Source organism: Neoarius graeffei, chromosome 20 (assembly GCF_027579695.1).
Source record: "Neoarius graeffei isolate fNeoGra1 chromosome 20, fNeoGra1.pri, whole genome shotgun sequence".
NCBI lineage: Eukaryota > Metazoa > Chordata > Actinopteri > Siluriformes > Ariidae > Neoarius > Neoarius graeffei.
The window spans coordinates 43,529,198-43,551,041 of NC_083588.1; the positions used below are offsets into that span (position 1 = coordinate 43,529,198).

At 42.2% G+C, this 21,844-nt stretch overlaps 1 protein-coding gene across 2 annotated transcripts in view; it reads left to right on the forward strand.

Annotated features, from left to right (window-relative positions):
* Positions 1 to 3,272, forward strand: part of mosmoa (modulator of smoothened a) — a 191,492-nt gene extending 188,220 nt beyond the window's left edge. For both annotated transcript variants that reach the window (XM_060902626.1, XM_060902625.1), the window contains exon 3: positions 3,013 to 3,272. In XM_060902626.1, coding sequence (XP_060758609.1) covers positions 3,013 to 3,197 — 185 coding nt within the window. In that variant the 3' untranslated portion in view covers positions 3,198 to 3,272. The remainder of the gene's footprint in view (positions 1 to 3,012) is intronic.
* Positions 3,273 to 21,844: the final 18,572 nt, after the last annotated feature.

The following is a 21,844-nucleotide window of genomic DNA, read 5'->3' on the forward strand; positions in this document are numbered from 1 at the left end:
TCCACCTCCGTGCTTTACAGTAGGAATGGTGTTCCTTTCATCACAGGCCTTGTTGACACCTCTCCAAATGTAAACATTTATGGTTGTGGCCAAAAAGTTCAATTTTGGTCTCATCATTCCAAATTACCTTGTTCCAGAAGTTTTGAGGCTTGTCTCTGTGCTGTTTGGCGTAAATTTTTGTTGGTCTACCTGACCGTGGTTTGGTTTTAACAGAGCCCCTGATTTTCCATTTGTTAATCACAGTTTGAACACTGCTGACTGGCATTATCAATTCCTTGGATATCTTTTTGTATCCCTTTCCTGTTTTATACAGTTCAACTACCTTTTCCCGTAGATCCGTTGACAATTCTTTTGCTTTCCCCATGACTCAGAATCCAGAAACGTCAGTGGCTGGATGAAAGATGCAAGAGTATGTCTGGATCCCAGAAATCACTCAGCTTTTATGCGCACACACTGAGCAAACAACCAAGTTTATTTAGTCAAGCCTTTTGATATTGAAGATAGTAAGTGTTAAATGTGATTTTTAGCTTGCGTACCCTGATTGTAAAACAACCCTTGTCGGTAAACAGGAAGTCGATGTGCAACAGACCTGAAAATGGTGACCACGGTATAGAACCCCAAGCTGAAGCTCGGTACCAAATATCAAGCAGTTGTGATTTGTAGTTGCTGAGAAAAGTGTTATGAAAATTTTGTAAGTCCATGCTATGTTTTTTGTAAATACAGTTGTGCTCATAAGTTTACATACCCTGGCAGAATTTTTGCTTTCTTGGCCTTTTTTCAGAGAATATGAATGATAACACAAAAACTTTTTTCCCCACTCATGGTTAGTGGTTGGGTGAAGCCATTTATTGATAAACAACTGTGTTTTCTATTTTTAAATCATAATGACAACAAAAAACATCCAAATGACCCTGATCAAAAGTTTACATACCCCAGTTCTTAATACCATGTATTGCCCCCTCTAACATCGATGACAGCCTGAAGTCTTTTGTGGTAGTTGTGGATGAGGCTCTTTATTTTCTCAGATGGTAAAGCTGCCCATTCTTCTTGGCAAAAAGCCTCCAGTTCCTGCAAATTCCTGGGCTGTCTTGCATGAACTGCGCGCTTGAGATCTCCCCAGAGTGGCTCAATGATATTGAGGTCAGGAGACTGAGATGGCCACTCCAGAACCTTCACTTTGTTCTGCTGTAGCCAATGACGCGTCAACTTGGCCTTGTGTTTTGGATCGTTGTAATGTTGGAACATCCAAGTACGTCCCATGCGCAGCTTCCGGGCTGATGAGTGCAAATTTGCCTCCAGTATTTGCTGATAACGTGCTGCATTCATCTTTCCTTCAACTGTGACCAAGTTTCCTGTGCCTTTGTAGCTCACACATCCCCAAAACATCAGCGATCCACCTCCGTGCTTTACAGTAGGAATGGTGTTCCTTTCATCACAGGCCTTGTTGACACCTCTCCAAATGTAAACATTTATGGTTGTGGCCAAAAAGTTCAATTTTGGTCTCATCACTCCAAATTACCTTGTTCCAGAAGTTTTGAGGCTTGTCTCTGTGCTGTTTGGCGTAAATTTTTGTTGGTCTACCTGACCGTGGTTTGGTTTTAACAGAGCCCCTGATTTTCCATTTGTTAATCACAGTTTGAACACTGCTGACTGGCATTATCAATTCCTTGGATATCTTTTTGTATCCCTTTCCTGTTTTATACAGTTCAACTACCTTTTCCCGTAGATCCGTTGACAATTCTTTTGCTTTCCCCATGACTCAGAATCCAGAAACGTCAGTGGCTGGATGAAAGATGCAAGAGTATGTCTGGATCCCAGAAATCACTCAGCTTTTATGCGCACACACTGAGCAAACAACCAAGTTTATTTAGTCAAGCCTTTTGATATTGAAGATAGTAAGTGTTAAATGTGATTTTTAGCTTGCGTACCCTGATTGTAAAACAACCCTTGTCGGTAAACAGGAAGTCGATGTGCAACAGACCTGAAAATGGTGACCACGGTATAGAACCCCAAGCTGAAGCTCGGTACCAAATATCAAGCAGTTGTGATTTGTAGTTGCTGAGAAAAGTGTTATGAAAATTTTGTAAGTCCATGCTATGTTTTTTGTAAATACAGTTGTGCTCATAAGTTTACATACCCTGTTTGCACGGAGGTGGATCGCTGATGTTTTGGGGATGTGTGAGCTACAAAGGCACAGGAAACTTGGTCACAGTTGAAGGAAAGATGAATGCAGCACGTTATCGGCAAATACTGGAGGCTTTTATGCACACACACACAAGCAAACAGGTCACAGGTGAGGACGTTGCCTTTAGTAGCCATTCAAACCCATTTGTGTCAACCTCTGTGCATGTTATCAGGCCAAAATCACCAGAGTATGTGAACTTTTGATCAGGGTCATTTGGGTAGTTTCTGTTGTCATTATGATTTAAAAAGAGAAAACACAGTCGTTTGACAATAAATGGTTTCACCCAACCACTAAGCATGAGTGGAAAAGATGTTTTTGTGTTATCATTCATATTCTCTGAAAAACGGTCAAAGAATCATAGATTCTGCCAGGGTATGTAAACTTATGAGCACAACTGTACATTGTCGGTAAACAGGAAGTTGATGTGCGACAGACCTGAATATGGTACACACTGTATAGAACCCCAAGCTGAAGCTCGGTACCAAGTGGCTATGATTTGCGGTCGCTGAGATGAGGGGTGTTTACAGACGGACGGACGGACAGAGGTAAACCAGTATACCTCCCCTACTTCAGAGCACGGGTATAATAAAAAGAAAGAAAATCATCTTTCCTCTACGGTCCAGTGTGATCGATTAGCCTAACACGGAATTCATGCTGACTTTTCGATCAGTTATTTTATAGATGATGATAACTGCATAGAAGGTTAATACCAGTCAAAGTTCATCCTGTTTCTCATGGAAGAATCAGCCACTGCTTAAACATTTGTCTGAATGCCTGACATGTCAAGAATAAAGGTTCTAACCTGTCCTCCTCCCTCTTCTTCACAGTGATCCTGTTCTGCATGGCAGCGCTCATCTTCCCCATCGGCTTCTACATTAACGAAGTGGGCGGCCAGCCGTACAAGCTGCCCAACAACACCGTGGTGGGCTCGTCCTACGTGCTCTTCGTGCTCTCCATCTTCTTCACAATAGTAGGGCTGCTGTTTGCAGGAAAAGTTTGCCTGCCTGGCTGAAGACGTCCTCATCTCCAGGGATCGTCCAGGAGCTTTTGGGATTTTTTTTTTTTTTCTCTCTCCTCCCCCCCCCCCCCCCCCCCCCCCCCAAAAAAAACAAAAACAAAAAAGAGGAACAAAACAATAGCAGCGCTTACCGTAGAGGAGAGCTGTCAAACGCAGGATAGCGACACTCCAGATTAACAACTAACTCGAGTGCCAGCGCACTCACTCTCTCTGCACAGCTTGTGGGTCTTGTCAGTGTTCCCCAGAAACCAACCTGAGCTTATTCGTCACGCCTGTCTTTGTTGCACTCCGGATTGTCCGTCCAACACGGGGCAGAGGAGCCCCCCGAGAGGATCGCTTGTGTTCCAGGTGATCGCTCACACTAATGATTTCATGCCCCTTTTTTTTTTGTCCCTCATGAGCACTTTTTTTTGGGTTCAGTTACTATAATTTTACTCCAGTATTGTACAGTTTTGTATGGATACGTTATTGTTTGCTCAAAGGAAGACATGAGGCTCCACAACGCCTTGATCATCAGTCCCTCAGCGTGCTCCAGAGCCGAGGATGAAAAGATGTGCATATGAGAAAGAACTCGCACTGTTCAACACTACAGGATTTTGTTAGAAGCACAAGGACTGCCGGTCAGGACCCTGTGAGGCCGTGCCTCACTGTGCTAACTCCCTCACCCGAGAGACTCCTCTCTCTCTCTCTCACACACTCACGCACACAGTGGTCTGGTGACCAAATTGAACTGCTCCCTGCCCCTTGTATGTGTCCCAGGCTCCATCAGATCAGTCCTCGAGAAGACCAGAGAGAGGAAGATCTGTTCTATCCTCCTGTAACCTGATTACTTTTATCCCTTGTCCTGATTATTTGGGACGCGTTCGGTGTTATTCGCTAACGTGCCATGAATCCGTTTCCATTGTGTCAGTACTAAGGGCAGACTCGGTTCGAGGGAGCACTGTGCAGCAAAGCCATTAGTATTTGAAGCACCGCAGATGTACAAAAAAAAAAGAGCGAGAGAGAGAGAGAGACCTCCTTACCTCATTGTTTGTTTTTGTATTTCAAACTTTTTTTTTTTTTTCCCTCTTCCTTTGCTAACCATGACATTGTGTGCCCTGTAAGTTATATCTTGCTTTGGTCAGAGACATTTCTCGAAAAGGAGAAAGGGAAACAAAAAAAATTGCTGTGATCATTGCAAATTATTTATACGACACTGAATAACAGGAGAACAAGAATGTGCGCGTGACATCCTTTCTTTTTGAAGTAACCCTTCTTTTAAACCAGTGTATCATGCAAGAGTGTATATTTACAAGGACTTGGTATCTGTATTATTTCGATTGTTGTATGAATTGAAGGTCCGTTTTCTCCTTCGGAAAGGTTACTCTGTATAAACTACGTTGCTCGTGTTGTTTTCGATCCCGGAAAAGAACGACTCTTCAACAAGTGAACAATCACCTATACAGCTGTTATTTTTAATAATTTTATCACCTTTTCAGTAAATTATCCTTTTTTTTTTTTTTTAAACGGAGTAATTACATCACACAAAGCCAAAAAGTATTCATCCGTACTTTGCGCTTCGAACCCAGGTATAGGAGTGGAGATCAATCGGGAGAAATCCTGTTTGATATGAACTCCGGTTTGTGACAGGAATAACTGAGTAAAGAATAAATAACAGGGTCTGGTTGTGTGTGTGTGTGTGTGTGTGTGTGTGTGTGTGTGTGTGTGTGTTAGAGACAGCCAGTAGTGGAAGACATCACATACATCCAGCTTTGGACTTGGAGGGGAAAAAGAAAAAAAAAAATCACAAAATGGAAATAAAACAAGTGACTTTCCATAAAGGTTAAGGAATAGGTATATTTATGACTCCAGACTTACAGATTATGTATGAATAACAGTATTATCTATGAAAAGGATATTAGCATTCCTTGTGCACACTTACTGTTAACAGATCCATATTACTGGCAAAACAAATTTTTTTTTCCTTCTGCTTCACTATTTCACTGTATAAAAATAAAAGGCATTGAAAAGCCGTATTGGCTGATTATTAAACAAGCTCTTCAATAATTTTTCTTTATTCAGTGTTGCTTCTGTCCCTGAGCCTCGGAGCTGCTTTTTAACACTTGTGTAAAACACACGGATGTGACCTGGGTGCGATTTGCTGGGGGGGATGGTGGGGATCATCCCCCCCCCTCTGGTTTTTATCTCTGCTGAAAAAAAAAATCCTCGGGGACAAAACCCCGTCAATAAAACAAACAAACCAAAAAAAAAAAGTTGACATGACAGGCATGTTGTGAGACAGTTTTCTATGGTCTACATTGCACTCACTTTCAAAATGACCCGAAGTGGCAGCTTTGATGTTCACGAACGTCCCCAGCAAATAATAACAATATCCAGAGTGTGAACGTGGATTTAGCGCCATGAATCACATCAATGAATGTATCCACACTGACAGCCTTCTTTTCCTCGCTGTCAATGGGCCAGACGTGCGTTCCTTCCCTGCTGAGAAATTCGCAGAAATGTGGATTAAAGAAGGGCGAAACGCGGCGGATAGCGCACCGACGGGAAAGCGGAAAAGGCCACATGAACTGCGCCATCAGAGCAAACTGTTCATTTAGTATTCATGTATTTCAGTGATTTTCGACTCACTGTCCATTTAATCCGGAGGGAGAGAAACATCACAGCAACGCGACAAGCAATGCGAACTTTGTTGTGTTAATGTTCGTGTATTTAGTCAGAGAGATATGAAGATGTGTTCGTTTTCATTTAGTGTTATTCATTTGATATCATCGGATGTTATTGAGCTGTTAGCCTATTGTTACCTTAATTTTGTGACGTTTCATGATTTAAAAAAAAAAAAACATCCCCCCTTCTGGTTTTTTGACAAATCGCACCCTGGATGTGACGTTCCTTTGTGTAAACTGATCTTGATGAAGAGTGAGGAGTGTGTGATTCAGGAGTGGTGGAACCAACCTTTACTGGTTGCCAGATTTCCAGGAATACGATTAAGGTGAGTATGACTACGTTCAGACTGCACCCTGAAACGACCCATATCCGAGTTTTTTTTTTTTTTGCCCATATGCGACCTGTATCCGATTTATTGACAATCTGAACGACACAGATCCGATTTTTTTTCACATGCGACCCAGGCCGCTTGGATATGTGGTCCTAATTCCAATGCATATCCGTTATTTTCACATGCGACTGCAGTCTGACCGGACAGGTCGCATTCATGCGACCTACACGTCATCAACAAGAGACAAACGTCACTATTCTGCATTGGCTAATCCCGCCTCTGTGGTGGAAAACAACAATGGCGGACGACAACTCGGCAGGCGGCCATGGAGATGCTGCAGAAACCTCCGAGGGCACCCAATGGAGCGACTGTGAGGTGCTTGAATTACTTAACATTTGGGGGGATAAAGCTATGCAGGCGAAATTGGAGGGGTCATACCGAAATTGCGCTGTTTTTGAAACAATAGCGAAAGCACTGGCCGAGCGCGGGTACACGAGGTCCTGGCTTCAGTGCCAGCGAAAGGTGAAGAGCCTTCGTGCTAAATATAAAGAAGCTAAGGATGCCAACAAAAGAAGCAGCCAGCGTCGTGTGACATGTCCACATTACGACCTGCTCGACCGCATTCTGGGCGACAAACCTCGCGTGGACCCTACAGAACTCTGCATGCATACCCTCCTTTCAATGGAGGTTGCTGCCACGGCCCCACACAGCGCCTGGACCAAAGCCCTTGCCCTCCTGCTTCTCAATCGCCTCCACAATACCAGGTTATTGTGTGAGTTCTGCTGCCGCCGCCACAAAAACCACATCGCCAGGTCTCGCCTCATCTCCATGCTTTACTTGCAAACTTGAGTGCGCTTTTTTTTGTTTACGTATTACGTAGATATGCTTATTACGTGTCAATTTGCGCATGCGGGACACTTTTGGGTCGTTTTCCGTTCATATTGGAGATCGCATACAAGTCTCATATAATTGGTAATGTGAACGGCCTAACAAAAAAATCGGATTTCACAACAAATCGGATATGGGTCGTTTCAGGTTGCAGTCTGAACGTAGTGTATTTGGCCTGATGGTGTGTGATTTTAGGGGTGTTCACACGGCACATATTTGCATCGATGCTGCACCGATGTATTTTGTTGCGATATATCTTACACTGGTGTAAATTTTGTGGAGCGTTCACACGTCACAACCCTGCTTACTAGAGAGAAGCGTGTTAGCACCGGTGCAGCCCCACTTGCGTTCACACGGCAGTTTTTGCGACCGTACTATACGATAGTAATAATGCGGAAATGAAATATGCGCATGCGTGAAAATGTACTTCCGTTTCCCGGTTGTCATGGCATCACCAAGCGCCGGGAAAACAACGTGGATGAAGACACCAGTGTTGCCAGATATTGCTGACGTTTTTCAGCCCAAAATATGTTCAAATCCGCCAAAATGCACTTAAAACCGCCCAATCTGGCAACACTGGAAGACACGCAGTTCTGTTGTTGATATTCGCCATTTTGGAAGTGCAAAATACCAGGATGCAAATTATGCAATGCCCGTATGTAATCAACTCTCCTCACGCGTAGCGAGTCTACCCCTGTAGCGTTCAGACGTCCCATTTTATATCGGTGCTGCCCCGCAAACTAGCATTTACTCCGGAGTAAATTTCTTAAACCACCTCCCGAGCAGGGTTAGATTTGCACCGGTTTAAGCAGCTTTCAGGGGCTACACCGGTATAACTTTGTACCGTGTGAACGCTCTACACCGCAATAAAAGTTGCCGTGTGAACACCCCTTTTGTTTTATTTATATCATTTATTCCCAGATTTTATCGCACTAAATAAATTACGAAGAATCTTTTAATTCTTAAAATCTAAGCTGTACTTGTTCTGTTTGGATCATATGTTTAAGGCTGCTTTGATCGTGTTTTGTTTTTTATATTTTAACAGCGAGATACACAGGTTCAGGAGGATTATGTGAAAACCTTTTCTTTTGTGATGTGGACAAAGTACCCAACTTCATTACTTCAGTCAAAGTACCGATCCTGCTGGTCAAATGTTACTCTGGTACAAGTGAAAGTTGTCCAGTCAAATTTTTACTTAAGTTAAAGTACTGAAGTACTTGCTTTTAAAAATACTTAAGTATTAAAAGTACTTTTGACGGATTGTTGTATTTCTGCTACAACGCTTACAAAACCTAATGCCTCTGAGGCAACTGACTGGATTTACTGACTAACTTGTCGAGCCTGTAGAACTGAAGCTCCACCTGCCATGCTAGCAAACGCTTTTCAATCTCAAAATCATATTGGGTAGCTAATATTACCAGAAAAGAAAGATTTCTACATTGTTTATTTGGCAAGATTATGCTAAAGCACATTTCTGAAAGGACTTCAGATAAGTTAATGTTATTCATGTTAGCGTAACTCCGTTTTTACATGCTAACTAACAGTGTCCAAGTTAACTAGCTACGTGTTAATGTTAGCCGTGGACAAGGCAACGGCATCTTGGCAGGCAAATCCATAGAAAGTCATTTGACTAACCAGACTGCATAGCTATTACAACATTATCGCTAGCTCTAAAAGCACAGACAACTTCGTTGCAAGCTTTCTCTTGGAATAAAACGTTTATATACCTCAATATGCTTCCGCAGGTTGGACGGCGAGTTTTTGTAAGCTGTGATGTGGTTCATTTTAGGCAAACATTTAAAACGAAATGAACTTTAATCCTTTCAGAAAACTGAAAAATGTGTTCATGGGCCATGGCTGTGTGCATTCCACAGAAGAAGCGCCTCCTTCCATTCTGCCATCAACTGATCGTGTTCAAATAAAGCTGCTGAGAAATCACTGATTTTATACAGTCTGTGGACGTGACGTAACCCTAGTGATTACTGACGGGCTCTCAGTGTCACCTGCGAAAAAAACAATCACTTTTTAGAAAAGAAAAAAATCCACTTTCAAAGCTGCTTTATAGTAACGAGGACCTTGATAGAAATGTAGTGAAGTGAAAAGTACAATATTTGTCTTTCAAATGTAGTGACATTAGTCATAAATGAAAAAAAATACTCGAGTAAAGTACAGATACTCAAACTGTACTTAAGTACAGTACTCAAGTAAATATACTTCATTACTGTCCACCTCTGGATGTGGACAATGCAGCCCAACACGCCAGCAGAGCTCGGCTGCCAGGGGAAAAACAAAAAACAAAACAGGTTTCCACAGGAACTTGTATGGCACATGTACCACAAGCCAATTTTTATCTGTATAATTGTTTTTATGCTGAAATTTTCTGTGAAGAAATGTTTATTTGGTATTTTTTGGAAGGAGTCTCTAGTGTCATTGCTTTGTAACAGTCAAAGGTCAAGACCTCAGGACGGAGGACGTGTTCAGTTTCAGAAAGGCAGGCTGGTGATAAGAAAACTAACTTGTAATTAAAAGCAAGTATAAACTGAAAGTATTACAACGTTCTTAAATAATCAAGTTTATTTGTATAGCGCTTTTAACAATAGACATTGTCGCAAAGCAGCTTTACAGAAAATTATAGACTTTAAACATGAGCTAATTTTATCCCTGATGAGGAAGCCTGTGGGGATGGTGACGAGGAAAATCTCCCTCAGACGACACGAGGAAGAAACCTCGGGAGGAACCCGACTCAAAAGGGAACCCATCCTCATTTGGGTGATGACCGATTGTGTGATTTTAAATAACTTGCTTCTATAACGGTGTCCTATATAGTCACAAAATATAAATCCTTATAGTTTTAACATGAAGTCTGTTTTGTTGACATGATCAGCTGTTCATTGATGGAAACTTGAGACACAGTCCTGATCAGATGCCAACAGTAGGTCATTTACTACTTTAACCAGTACTGTGTCTCTGTGCTATGATGAGGTCTAAACCCTGACTGATGCATTTCATGGATGTTGTTCCTATATAGATATGAGCGTAACTGCTGTGCCACAGCTTTTTCTAGGATCTTGGAGATAAAGGGGAGGTTTGATATTGGCCTATATCAAATTGGACAGCTGACCGGGGTCGAGGTCAGGTTTTGTTTTTTTTTTTAACCAGGGGTTTGATAACCGCTAGTTTAAAAGATTTGGGTATATGGCCAATTCTAAGGGAAGATTTTTTTTTTTTAATAAATAAACAAACATACATTAACATTCACAATTACTGTGGTGTAATAGGAATAAAACACTTCAGGGTGTTCTGTTACTGGAAAATAATCAACTTTCGGGTGGGAACACCACATCCACCCCGTCACTGATTATGTACCAGTAACAGAAGTGTTACTGATTTACTTCAGTTTTGTCCATCAGTCCATTTCTCTCGGCCTGTGCAGTATTTATTTATTTATTTATTTATATAAATGCATCCTGTTAATTTCTATGCTGAGAACATGCTGTTTGTGTATTTTATTTGCTGAGTAAGTGCAGTGGGAAATCTCGAATCCGTCGTATTGATCAGCAGACATCCTGCTATCCGTGATTAATCTTTCTGTGCTCACTTCTTCTGGCTTTTAGGTTCTTTTATATACTTCACTACAGATTTATGACTTTTTTTCATGATATTGAGTGGGTGTTCTAAGTGAGTGTAATTAGTGCGGTGTGTGCAAAAGAGATTTTCATGTCCGGTAGTGCTAAAGTACGCAGTCACTTATTCTACGTGCCTTTCGTTTAGTAACAGGCTTCAGATTTCAGCTGACAATTTAGATTTTTTTTCCCCCCTCCACAGGGATGCAGGTCATTTCGTCCAATGCCATTTCATTCAAAGCCTTTTTCATATGCAGTATCAATTATTTTATATTTCAGGGATTTGTTTGTTTGAAAAAAAGGAGGAATTCTCAATGGAATTTGACCAAAGCAAAGCACATTTTTGCAAAATGAAACTGGAAACGATGGGAATCGGCGAGTGTCAACTTCAGGCACGTTCGGCTGGGGTTGCTTGTGGGGAGAGATTGATTGATTGATTGATTGATTGATTGATTGATTGATTGATTTTATTAGACCAAATTACATAGGAAATCTATATGGATATCTGGCAAGCATGAGATGTGATATCTAGATCTGAGAAAACGTACATTCAGTGCGAAGTATTCCACCACGTCAGTGCGCGTTACCGAGCCTTATTCTCCCGTGTAGATTCCTTGGGTTTCTGATCCTGTTTCCTGTTCTTGGTTTCTGTTTTTGTCTTTGCCTGATTTAGCCTGTTTGTGCCTCGCCTGACCTTTTGCTAGCTTCACGTTTATGAGATCACCGGCCGTTTTGGATTGTTTGCCTGTGTGTTTTCATGATTGCTAATAAACTTCTGCTCTTGCAACCATCTCCTACCGCTCTCTGATAGTGGGAGGTACATATAGGTTATTAGGTATATAAATCGCAGGAGACGCAGTCATAAACCTGCTTAACGAACTATGGTTTGTTTATATCTCGATCGTGTCGCACGTATAAAATAATTGATGGCGCGTATGAAAAAGGCTTTGGACGAAATGTCTCAACTATTGGACGAAGTGTCCCGATCCCCTCCACAGTGGTTTAGAAACGCACAAACTATCATCATCCATCCTTAGTGTTCTTGGGATGAGTGATTTTTTTAAAAATTCCTTCCCATTATGCTGTAATTATTCTTTATTTCCTTTGTTCATCTTCACTAACTGCTTTATTCTAGTCAAGGTCACAGTGGACCCAGAGAACCTCACAGAAACCTTGAACGTTGCCCGTCCATCATATGGTATCTCACACACTTGTGCTCATTCACACCTAGTGGCACTTTAGAGATTTAGACAAACCAGTCTACGTAATAGCATGGCTTTTTTTTTTTTTTAAACTGAGAACCCGGAGGTATCTTCTGCAGGAACAAGCCCTCGGAGTCTGGCGCTGTGATGCACCAACACTACCTCCACCACCACGACTTTCTAATCACTTTGTTTCCATTACAAAAATATTAATCGGTCAATTTTTTTCTTTTCTGCTCGGGCTTTTCTTATAGCTTGACCTAATATTTTATGCTATATCGCTATTAACGTGTAATATAGCAACCGACAAAATTCAAGTGTAGAACAAACATTTTAGGGGAAAAAGAGGACAAGAAAAAACTTCCTTCTTGTAAACTGGTTGCACAAGGGTAATACTTCGTAAAAGCACCTTTTGCTTATAATGCAGCACTCTGTCTTTTTGGATAAGAGTCTACCGACTTGGCATGTGTCGATTGAGCAATATTATCCCACTCTTCATTGTAAAGCGCTCCAGATCTTTTCTGTTGCGAGGGGATCTCCTGTGCACTGCCCTCTTAGTCATTCCACAGGTTTTTCAACTCTGGACTCTGACTCGACCATTCCAAAATGCTGTTAATCATTTTCTGAAGCCATTCGTTTGCTGACTTGGCTTTGTACTTTGACTTCTCATCCTGAACGGTGAAATTTTTTCATCAGCTGTCGAACGAAGGCTTGCAGATTTTGTGCCAAAATGGATTGAATATTTGGAGCCATCTATGATTCTGTCTGTCTCGACTTAGAGCCCCAGGCCCATGGCATAATGCTGCCACCACCATGCTTCACCATGGCTATGGTGTTCTTTGGGTGATGAGACATCCTTTAGAATTGTGTCCAAAAGACAGGTTCTAAGATTAAGGTAGATTTTTATTTTTTAAAGAAAGTTCTTCTGTCTAGTTGCCCTACCTCATAGGCCAGTATTTTTCTGATCAATACCTTTCAGGACTGAGCTCCTGTATAAGCTTTTTGCAGACAATGGCTTCAAAAATAGGATGGATGTAAGAAGTTTCAGAACCAGCTGATCTTTATTTGGGATTAATCAGAATCACTTGAGTAAAGGCAAGTGTACGCGTGTGATTATTTCTGAGCGCAGGTTTGAATGTGTGGGAATGGTTAATACTAAGCACACTCGCATGCCCGGTTATATAAGGGTGTACACAGTTATGTAACCAGGTTATTTTAAGCTTTTTCGTTTTATTTTTTCTTTTTAAAAATGTTTTGTTTGAGTTTTGTTGTTATATTACATTCGGGGCAGTATGATTATGTCGTGGTTAGCACTGTCCCCTTACAGTAAGAAGGTTCTGGGTTCGAGCCCAGTGGCTGATGGGGGGAGGGAGGGGGCTTTCTGTGTAGAGTTTGCATGTTTTCCCCGAGTCTGCATGGGTTTCTTCGGGATGATCCGGTTTTCCCCCACAGTCCAAAGACATGCGGTTAGGTTAACTGGCTACTCTAAATTGTCCATAAGTGTGAATGTGTGTGTGTGAATGGTTGAGAGGAGAAAACCTCCGATAATAATTCAGTAGAAGGCTACTGTAATTCTTCCCTGGAAACTCTGATGGACGTCAGAGCCGGACCTACCATCAGGCAGAACCTGAAGGGGGATTATGTCATGGCGATTGTCTGTCTGTCTATCCGTCCGTCCTGGTTAAGGTACTCACCTTCTGAAATCAACTCCTCTCACAATTTTTGGAAAAATTTCACAAAACTTGACAGGATTCTTTGTTATGTCGGTAATACGCATATTGCAATTTCGTTCAATTCAGTCACATTTTGCCTGAGTTATGGCAGAGTTGCCAGTGGGTGATATTGTGCTGTCAGAGCACTCTTGTTTTAAATAATATATAAAGGTGCATGGGCGGCACGGTGGTGTAGTGGTTAGCGCTGTCGCCTCACAGCAAGAAGGTCCGGGTTCGAGCCCCGGGGCCGGCGAGGGCCTTTCTGTGCGGAGTTTGCATGTTCTCCCCGTGTCTGCATGGGTTTCCTCTGGGTGCTCCGGTTTCCCCCACAGTCCAAAGACATGCAGGTTAGGTTAACTGGTGACTCTAAATTGAGCGTAGGTGTGAATGTGAGTGTGAATGGTTGTCTGTGTCTATGTGTCAGCCCTGTGATGACCTGGCGACTTGTCCAGGGTGTACCCCGCCTTTCACCCGTAGTCAGCTGGGATAGGCTCCAGCTTGCCTGCGACCCTGTAGAACAGGATAAAGCGGCTAGAGATAATGAGATGAGAATGAGATAAAGGTGCATGGCTAATATAACTAAAGTTAACAGCCTCAAAAATCTTGTTTGGCTCAGTATTGTGTTTACATAAACCATTACATAAAGTATATTTAATTAGAGTACAATGGTTGAAGTCCATTTAAAAAAAAAAAGTATGAGGATAAATTATTTAGTAATTTCTAACATACAATTCTTTATAATTTTGTCAATTTTGTCATTCCATGGAAAAATACCGCAGTATGAACACATTTTAATGCGCTTAATGATTCCGGTGCTAATTTGTTGGTTCGTATATTATTTTCGTTAGTGGTTGCGTTGCGTGCCACTCTGACTTTACAGGAGCTAGTGCAGTTACAATGGTGTTTAATATTAATTAAACAATCTAAAACATAAGGGGTAACGTTTAGGTTTTTTGCTGTTGGCTCTGAAAAATGACAACAAAGAGCTTCTTTTCTTACTGTTTTCCAGCAATGATCAGTGTCGTATTAATAAAGAAGCGGAAGGTGTTGACAAAGCAGTGCAGCTATAGGACACCATTGCACTGAGACTCATTTCAGCTAGTTAGTGATCTACATGATGACGTGCAACGCTTTTAACAACATAATATACGGATGAGGATGTAATAGAGCTGGCTGGACTAAAAGACTAAAGTGCCGCTGCATCAGTCATTTGGAAATCATTGAATATCACATGGAATTTTCCTTTCATCTTTCTTTACTTTGTGCCAGTGTAAAGCTAAAGAAGCAAATTTCAGACTCCAAGTATGTTGGTTGATGGACTGAAGTTTTGGGTAACTGCAGTGTACGGTTTCTTTAAAAAGTAAATCATAAAGCCCGGTTAGAAGTGAGGATCCAGTAAGTCAGCAGGAAGATCACATATAGCAGAACTTCGAGCATTGTGGTATCCCTAAGCACCTCCAGTAAAAAGCATCGTGCTTAAGGCTGTCCCATACACCCAGGGCCGACAGGTTCAGCTGAATTCTCAGGATTCGCAGTAATGTTTTAGCAGGCAGTTCCCACAAAAACAGTAGGAGGAATCGGGCTGTCGTCTGCACGTTGCATTGGTAATTACTCCAAACAAACGCCCACGCCAGAGACGTGCGCTAAGCTTCATAATATGCATTCAGCTTCACAATGCACATGGAGTCTTTTTAAAATATATTACAGTCTGCAAACAACCCAAGCGCTGTTTTGAATGGGGGGGGAGAGACCTTCCATTGCCCACATTACTTTTCAGGGGCGATTTCTCAGAGACAACAAGGGAAGCCGAACTTCCCCTAAAATTCTCTCCCCAAAACTGCGGCATCTTACAATGTTGAATTCTCATTAAAACAATAACTTGCATAACATATGCCCAAAGTTGTATTTACGTTCATAACTATCCCTATGTCATCCTGTAACTTATTTGAGTGATGTCTGATGAACTTGCAGTTCGCTACGAGAATCACCTTTGCTGCCAGGCTGTAACCTTTCTTATTTCAATGGGCTCTATGGACTGGCAGCCAGGTATCCGTTGCAGTCTACGAGACGGCTCTGAACAGCCAATTTCGGCTAGTTGTTATTGGTTAAAATCAACAAAATCGTCACTTCCAGGGAAGCCGGGTATCTCTGGGGGTAAACGGGACATGGGAGGGCCAAGAAGCCGGGCTGATAAAGGATTATTGGAGGTGGTGTTTGAAAGACATGAGGAGGGCGGTCGCTGTACTTCGGCGAGGAACACGGTAAGCATGATCAGTCAGTCCCTAGCGGATGTCGAGAAAGTGTAGTCATGTGCGAAAGTGCTGTCCGAATTTATTTTCATATAAACGTTTCTTCTCATTGATGTCTCTGGGGTAAACGGGACATTGGGAGGGCCAAGAAGCCGGGCTGATAAAGGATTATTGGAGGTGGTGTTTGAAAGACATGAGGAGGGCGGTCACTGTACTTCGGCGTCGGCGAGGAACACGGTAAGCAAGACCAACGCCTCAAATTGACTTGGTGAAAAAGGTAGGGAATAATACTCGTTCCTTTCAGCTCTCCTGGTACGAGAAAGTGAATTGGCTAACAGCAAGTGACCCACATCAACAACAGTAGGCTACTTTAGTAATATGTCATGGATGGACCAAAAATATAGAATCTATTTAAAATGTTTATGCTGAGTATATTATATTGGAATATATTTTTTCTGGATATGAATTAAACACAGCTACAATTTGGAAAACATTTTTAAACAAAAACACAGCCGAGAACATTTCACACTACAGACCTGGATTAAAAGTGAAGGATTATCAAAATTGTCAATAAAACATTTCTCAGTCAAAATAAGTAAAATATAGGGAAAGTGTCATTGAATGAAATGTGTGGCACCCAGCTCTATGTTTGGCTCCCCAAGGTCAGTGCTTGTGCCTATTCCAGAACACTCTGCTGTTACTGCTGAGGTTCCTGACAAAGAGCTGCTTTCAATAATGATCAATTTTTAAACAACATGCCACAATTTTAAAATATAAAATGTTAAAATATACCCCCCCAACACCACCATCATGTATATTGGACAGTAGGCTAATGGGCCAAAAGAACCTGTTATTTCACAATTTGTGACCCTGCCAACAATCAGCCAGATCAGAGGCAAGAGTATGGGCAAAATTTATGTGTTTTTCTTTTTTCTTTTAAAATCTGGAAATATCGTAACCGACCAGCCTCCCCTGTTTGAAAGACCACCAGCCACCACTGTTACTTTTGATTAATCTTATTGTGATTTATAATAATACAGAATGCTTTATGTATTGCTTTTCATTTTAAGTTCAAAATCTCAAAGCATAATCAAGAACCAATATACAGTTGAGTCCAAAGGTTTACATACACCTTGGCTAAAGATATGCGAGCTCCACGCATTTCATGTTGGCGTACGTTTCTTTTGGTAAGTCAAGTCGGGTATCTGTTTTGTTCACGTTATGTTTATTTCAGCTTAAATTTGCTGCAAAAAGGCCTACCTTTTAGCGTCCAAGCCTTTTTGCCCTTGATACCACTGGAAACTCGAAGCAACTCCAAAATGTCTGGAGAGAAAATGTGGACCTTCACAAGTCTGAATCTTCCTTAGGAGTAATTTCCAAACAGCTAAAGTTATGATGAGCATCTGTGTCAACAATTGTATGCAAGTATTAAAAATTTTGCATCGTTCATGACGGAAGAAACAAACTTTAGTCGGAAAGGTTCAATCGAACCCCAAGACAAAAACAAAGGAGCTCATGAAGGAGTTTGGACACATCAGGTACTGGTGTGAAAGGAAGAAGCTCCTGCTCTAAACCCCGCATAAAAAAACCCACAAAAGCCAGACTGACTTTTGCAGGTGATTGCTAGTATTTTAGAGGAGTGTTCTCTGGTCAGATGAATAAAAAGACATGGACTGTTTGGAGGGAAAATGTTTAGGCTTTTAATCATAAGGACATCCCAACTGTGAAGCATAGGAGTGGCAGCATCATTTTATAGGGGTGTTTTGCTGGAAAAGTGTCTTGTGCATGTCAAAAAAAAAAATGGATGGCATCATGATGATGATGACTTGCGCATGATTTGGATTTAAGTGAAGGGAGAGTTGTACGGTATCAGCCTCACTCACTATTCCTATGCTCCACCCAGATCCAGTGGCAGGACAAGGTCCAGACCGTTGGAGGTGAAGCCAGGTGGAGTGGATGATCAGGGTATCTTTTGTGTCTTGCCATGTTCTACATGTTCCACAACATGCTGCTGGTGTATCGCCTTCCTTCCTGCACGCTGAAAAATGCAGTGGTTCCATCTGCGCAGTCCACGGCAGACCAGACTTCACATGCTTAGGTAGACAAACCTGATCACTGAGGGTAGGTGACCCATCGATTATTCTCAACCTGGTTTAGCTGGCTAGTCGAAACCATTGCCCATGGTGTGGCCGCTGCGCATGTTATAGCTACTTGGAGCCACAGGTGAGAGCTGAGTGCCAGCAGGGGACCAAAGGTGAACAGGCTGTTCCAAAGTGGAGTACAACTGCTCGCAGAACAGAGATGGATATCCCAACCTGGACATCCCATACAGCACATCATAAGCATTATAAGGAAGGAAGCAAGGGCAACTGGTGCATAAGGGTGATTGGGCGACGCACTGCCAAAATGAAAAAAATATATATATTTTTTCTTTTTTTAAAACAAACTTTCACCAGCGCTGCTCGAGGCCATTTTAATCTGTCTCTGGGTATCATTGTCCAATCAGGGTGGTCTTGCTTCTAGAGTACCGCCCCTTTTGGGGCGATTTCAGTCACGCTGAAAATCGCCCAAGAGTTCACTGATAGAGTCCCATGTTAATATATTTTTTTTTTCTCCTGACTGACACTTCAATGCAATCTCTATGGGTTCCGGGGGGGGCTTGCCCTAACGTGCTTACGTCACTGCGAAGTGCGGCAAAGTTGCGTTCGATCCGCTCAGTTTCTGAGGTGAGATGGATGCGGAAAGCAATTCAGTGCGGTCCTTAAAAGAAGTTCCATTTAGTCAGCGATCAAATCGAGCTAAATTGGCAACAAAACAAGCTGGACCCCCTCGACCAAATCTAAACATAAAACAAATTTCGACAAGGGGGGGAAATCATATACTCGAGGTTTTACTTCAACATGGTCCCAGCGCAAATCCTGGCGAGCTGGCTGCGAGGACGCCTCAGCGGTTTTCTGCTCCCCCTGCTTACTTTTCCACCCTGGAGGTGGCTCCACAGACAATATTGCTTGGACGGTCACTGGAGTTTCGGACATGCATCATTTGTCGGAGAAAATAAAAAAAACATGAGTCATCAAAGATTCACATGCCTGAAATTTTCGGCTTTTGGGAGATTGAACATCACTACACAACCGGATGAGGGCTACAGGCTAGCAGTTCGCCACCACAACGATGAGGTGAGAAAGAACAGGCACATATTAAACCGGCTCATCCAACGCGTGAAATTTTGCGGAGTGTTCGAGTTAGTTCTACGAGGCAAAGACGAAACTGAGGGCTCCAGTCACTGTGGTGTTTTTCTGGGTTTGGTTGACTATTGACTTGCTACCTAGGTCAATTTACTTCAGTCCTGTGGACATTTATGGTCTGTGTAGACATAACGGGGGAAAATTGCCCCCCCCCCCGAAAAAAAATTCAGGAGCCACCACTGGAAGGAAGGAAGGCTCTAGAAATACTGATTTAAACAACAGCTCCAGGAGCACAATAATCCCGATCATACCACCAAATGCTGGAACAAAATGACCCAAAGAGAACAAAGACCTGATCGGAATCCCAGAGAAAATTTATGGAAAATAAACTGAAAAAGTGCATCTGCGCAAGAAAGCCCAAAATGTTCTGTTAGGAGAAATTTGGGATCCAGGAGTTCTGGCAAAGTATTGTGAAAAGCTACTCCAAGTATTTGATTCAGATTAAAAGGCAATGTCACAAAATACTAACAACCGGATAAAGTAAATTAGAGCTGAGAGTAATCTGTGTATTGGCTTTTATTTTGCAATGATCTCTAATGGCAGGCAAGCTGGAGCCTATCCCAGCTGACTACGGGCGAAAGGCGGGGTACACCCTGGACAAGTCACCAGGTCATCACAGGGCTGACACATAGACCCAGGCAACCATTCACACTCACACTCACACCTACGCTCAATTTAGAGTCACCAGTTAACCTAACCTGCATGTCTTTGGACTGTGGGGGAAACCGGAGCACCCGGAGGAAACCCACGCGGACACGGGGAGAACATGCAAACTCCACACAGAAAGGCCCTGTCGGCCACTGGGCTCGAACCCGGAACCTTCTTGTTGTGAGGTGACCACGCTAATCACTACGCCACTGTGCCGCCCTGGAAATAAAGTAAATATCCTAATTGAATTAACACAAGAAATGTGTAGAGTTGTGATTTTTTAAAATTAAATATACTTAAACATCTGCCTTCATCTGTACAGTGACTAATAAAGTGACGACAAATCTATAAGAATTATTAAGGTAAATATAAAAAGAGCTGCATCAGCTTGAAGATTTTAATTATTAAACGAAGAGACGCATTTAGAAAAATGAATGTCGTTGCATTAATAATGTTTTAATAATTAAACATGATTCAGAGATGCTCGGGCAGCACGGTGGTGTCAAAGCCAGGTAATATTGATGCCTCAGAACTCCTGCGTTGATCCTGAGCTCATGTTGCACTCTGTGTGGTGTTTTGCATGTTCTCCCTGTGTCTGTGCGAGTTTGCACGATGCCCTGCGATGGCCCGGTGTCCGATCTAGGGTGCGTTCTCACCTCGCACCCTGCTCCAGATCCGCTGTGACCCTTACTGAAGATGGATGAATGAATATTGAGGTATTTCACCCACGTGACCAAGTCACGTGACGCAGCCATTTTGGACGGCACGCTTAAGTCCGTCAGTGCAAGGTGGTATGAGATGGTGGAGATCTTTGCACATTTTAACAAGAAAGTAAGCTGTGATTCGTGTTAAATTGGATCTGTCTTTTATCACAAACACTGTACCCAGCCTTGGTATGGAGCCCTGTTTATTTATTTCTGTGTCCCGTTTCTTTCTCGCCTCTGTTATTGCGTTTTATGTCTGATGTCTGCTACATGCAACCCTAGACAAATTAACACTGCCTTGTTTCACTGCTCAGACGGGTTAACAAACACTGACCCATTTACTTTTTGCTATATATTTTATCAAAATTGCGTTAACTGATAAACTAACCTGAAATGAAATGATCACTGCAAAGTCTGGAGTACTCTGTTGGCTCCCAATCCTGTCTCTTCACAGCTGCAATCCATTTGGCCCTCTTGTCTGGGTCAGTAGGAAACCGGTAGTGATGTGTCGGTCGCGAACGATCCGGTTCAAAGAGCCGGCTCTTTGAAGTGAACGACGGGAGACGGCTCTTCGGTGGGAGCCGAGTCGGGGAGCCGAATTATTTTTTTGTCCTTAGGTGCCTCAGAGAGAGAAAGAGAGAGACTTTCACAAAAAAAGTTGCTGTCCGATTGCGTCTTTGTGTTGTCTATTACCATTCAAAGGAAAAAAAGTAGCATGGTGTACGCCTACTTTTTTTGGTTGGGGGGGTTGATGTCATTCACAGCTACGAAAATACGAAAATTGGTGTAATGCTTAAAGCTGTGGAGCGCAGGGGAGAGGAGTCTGTGAGGCACCCGAGGAGGGGAAAATCAGCTGTGTATTTTATATTGGTAATATAACACAGTTTTGCATTATGTTTGTGAGAAAATAATTTATTAATTGGTAAGTAAGTTTTATTTCTATAGCTAGAACATTGTTGCACTGCTATACTTTACAAAGCTTTACAATGGCTACAAAAACTAAAAAATAAAATGGAAAACATCCTATTGATAAAATATAAATAATAATGTAATTAATTAACTAGTTAATTGCAGCAATTAAATCAAAAATAAAATCTCAGGAGCCGTTTGGGAGCCGAAAGAGCCGGCTCCTTATAGTAAGAAGAGCCAAAAGAGCCGGCTCCCGAAAAAGAGCCGAAATTCCCATCACTAGAAACCGGTAAAAGGAGCGTCCTGCACGCTGTCCCTGTCTGTTGTGGCAGCCCACAGCACAACAAGCAAACACCATGGTTATTTATAGAGTGCTTACTGACAAATTAATCTATTCTAGGTGTCTGTAACACGTTTTTTTTTTTCAAGCTGGTTCTCCCTCTCTGTCTGCAGCGTTAGTATGTAG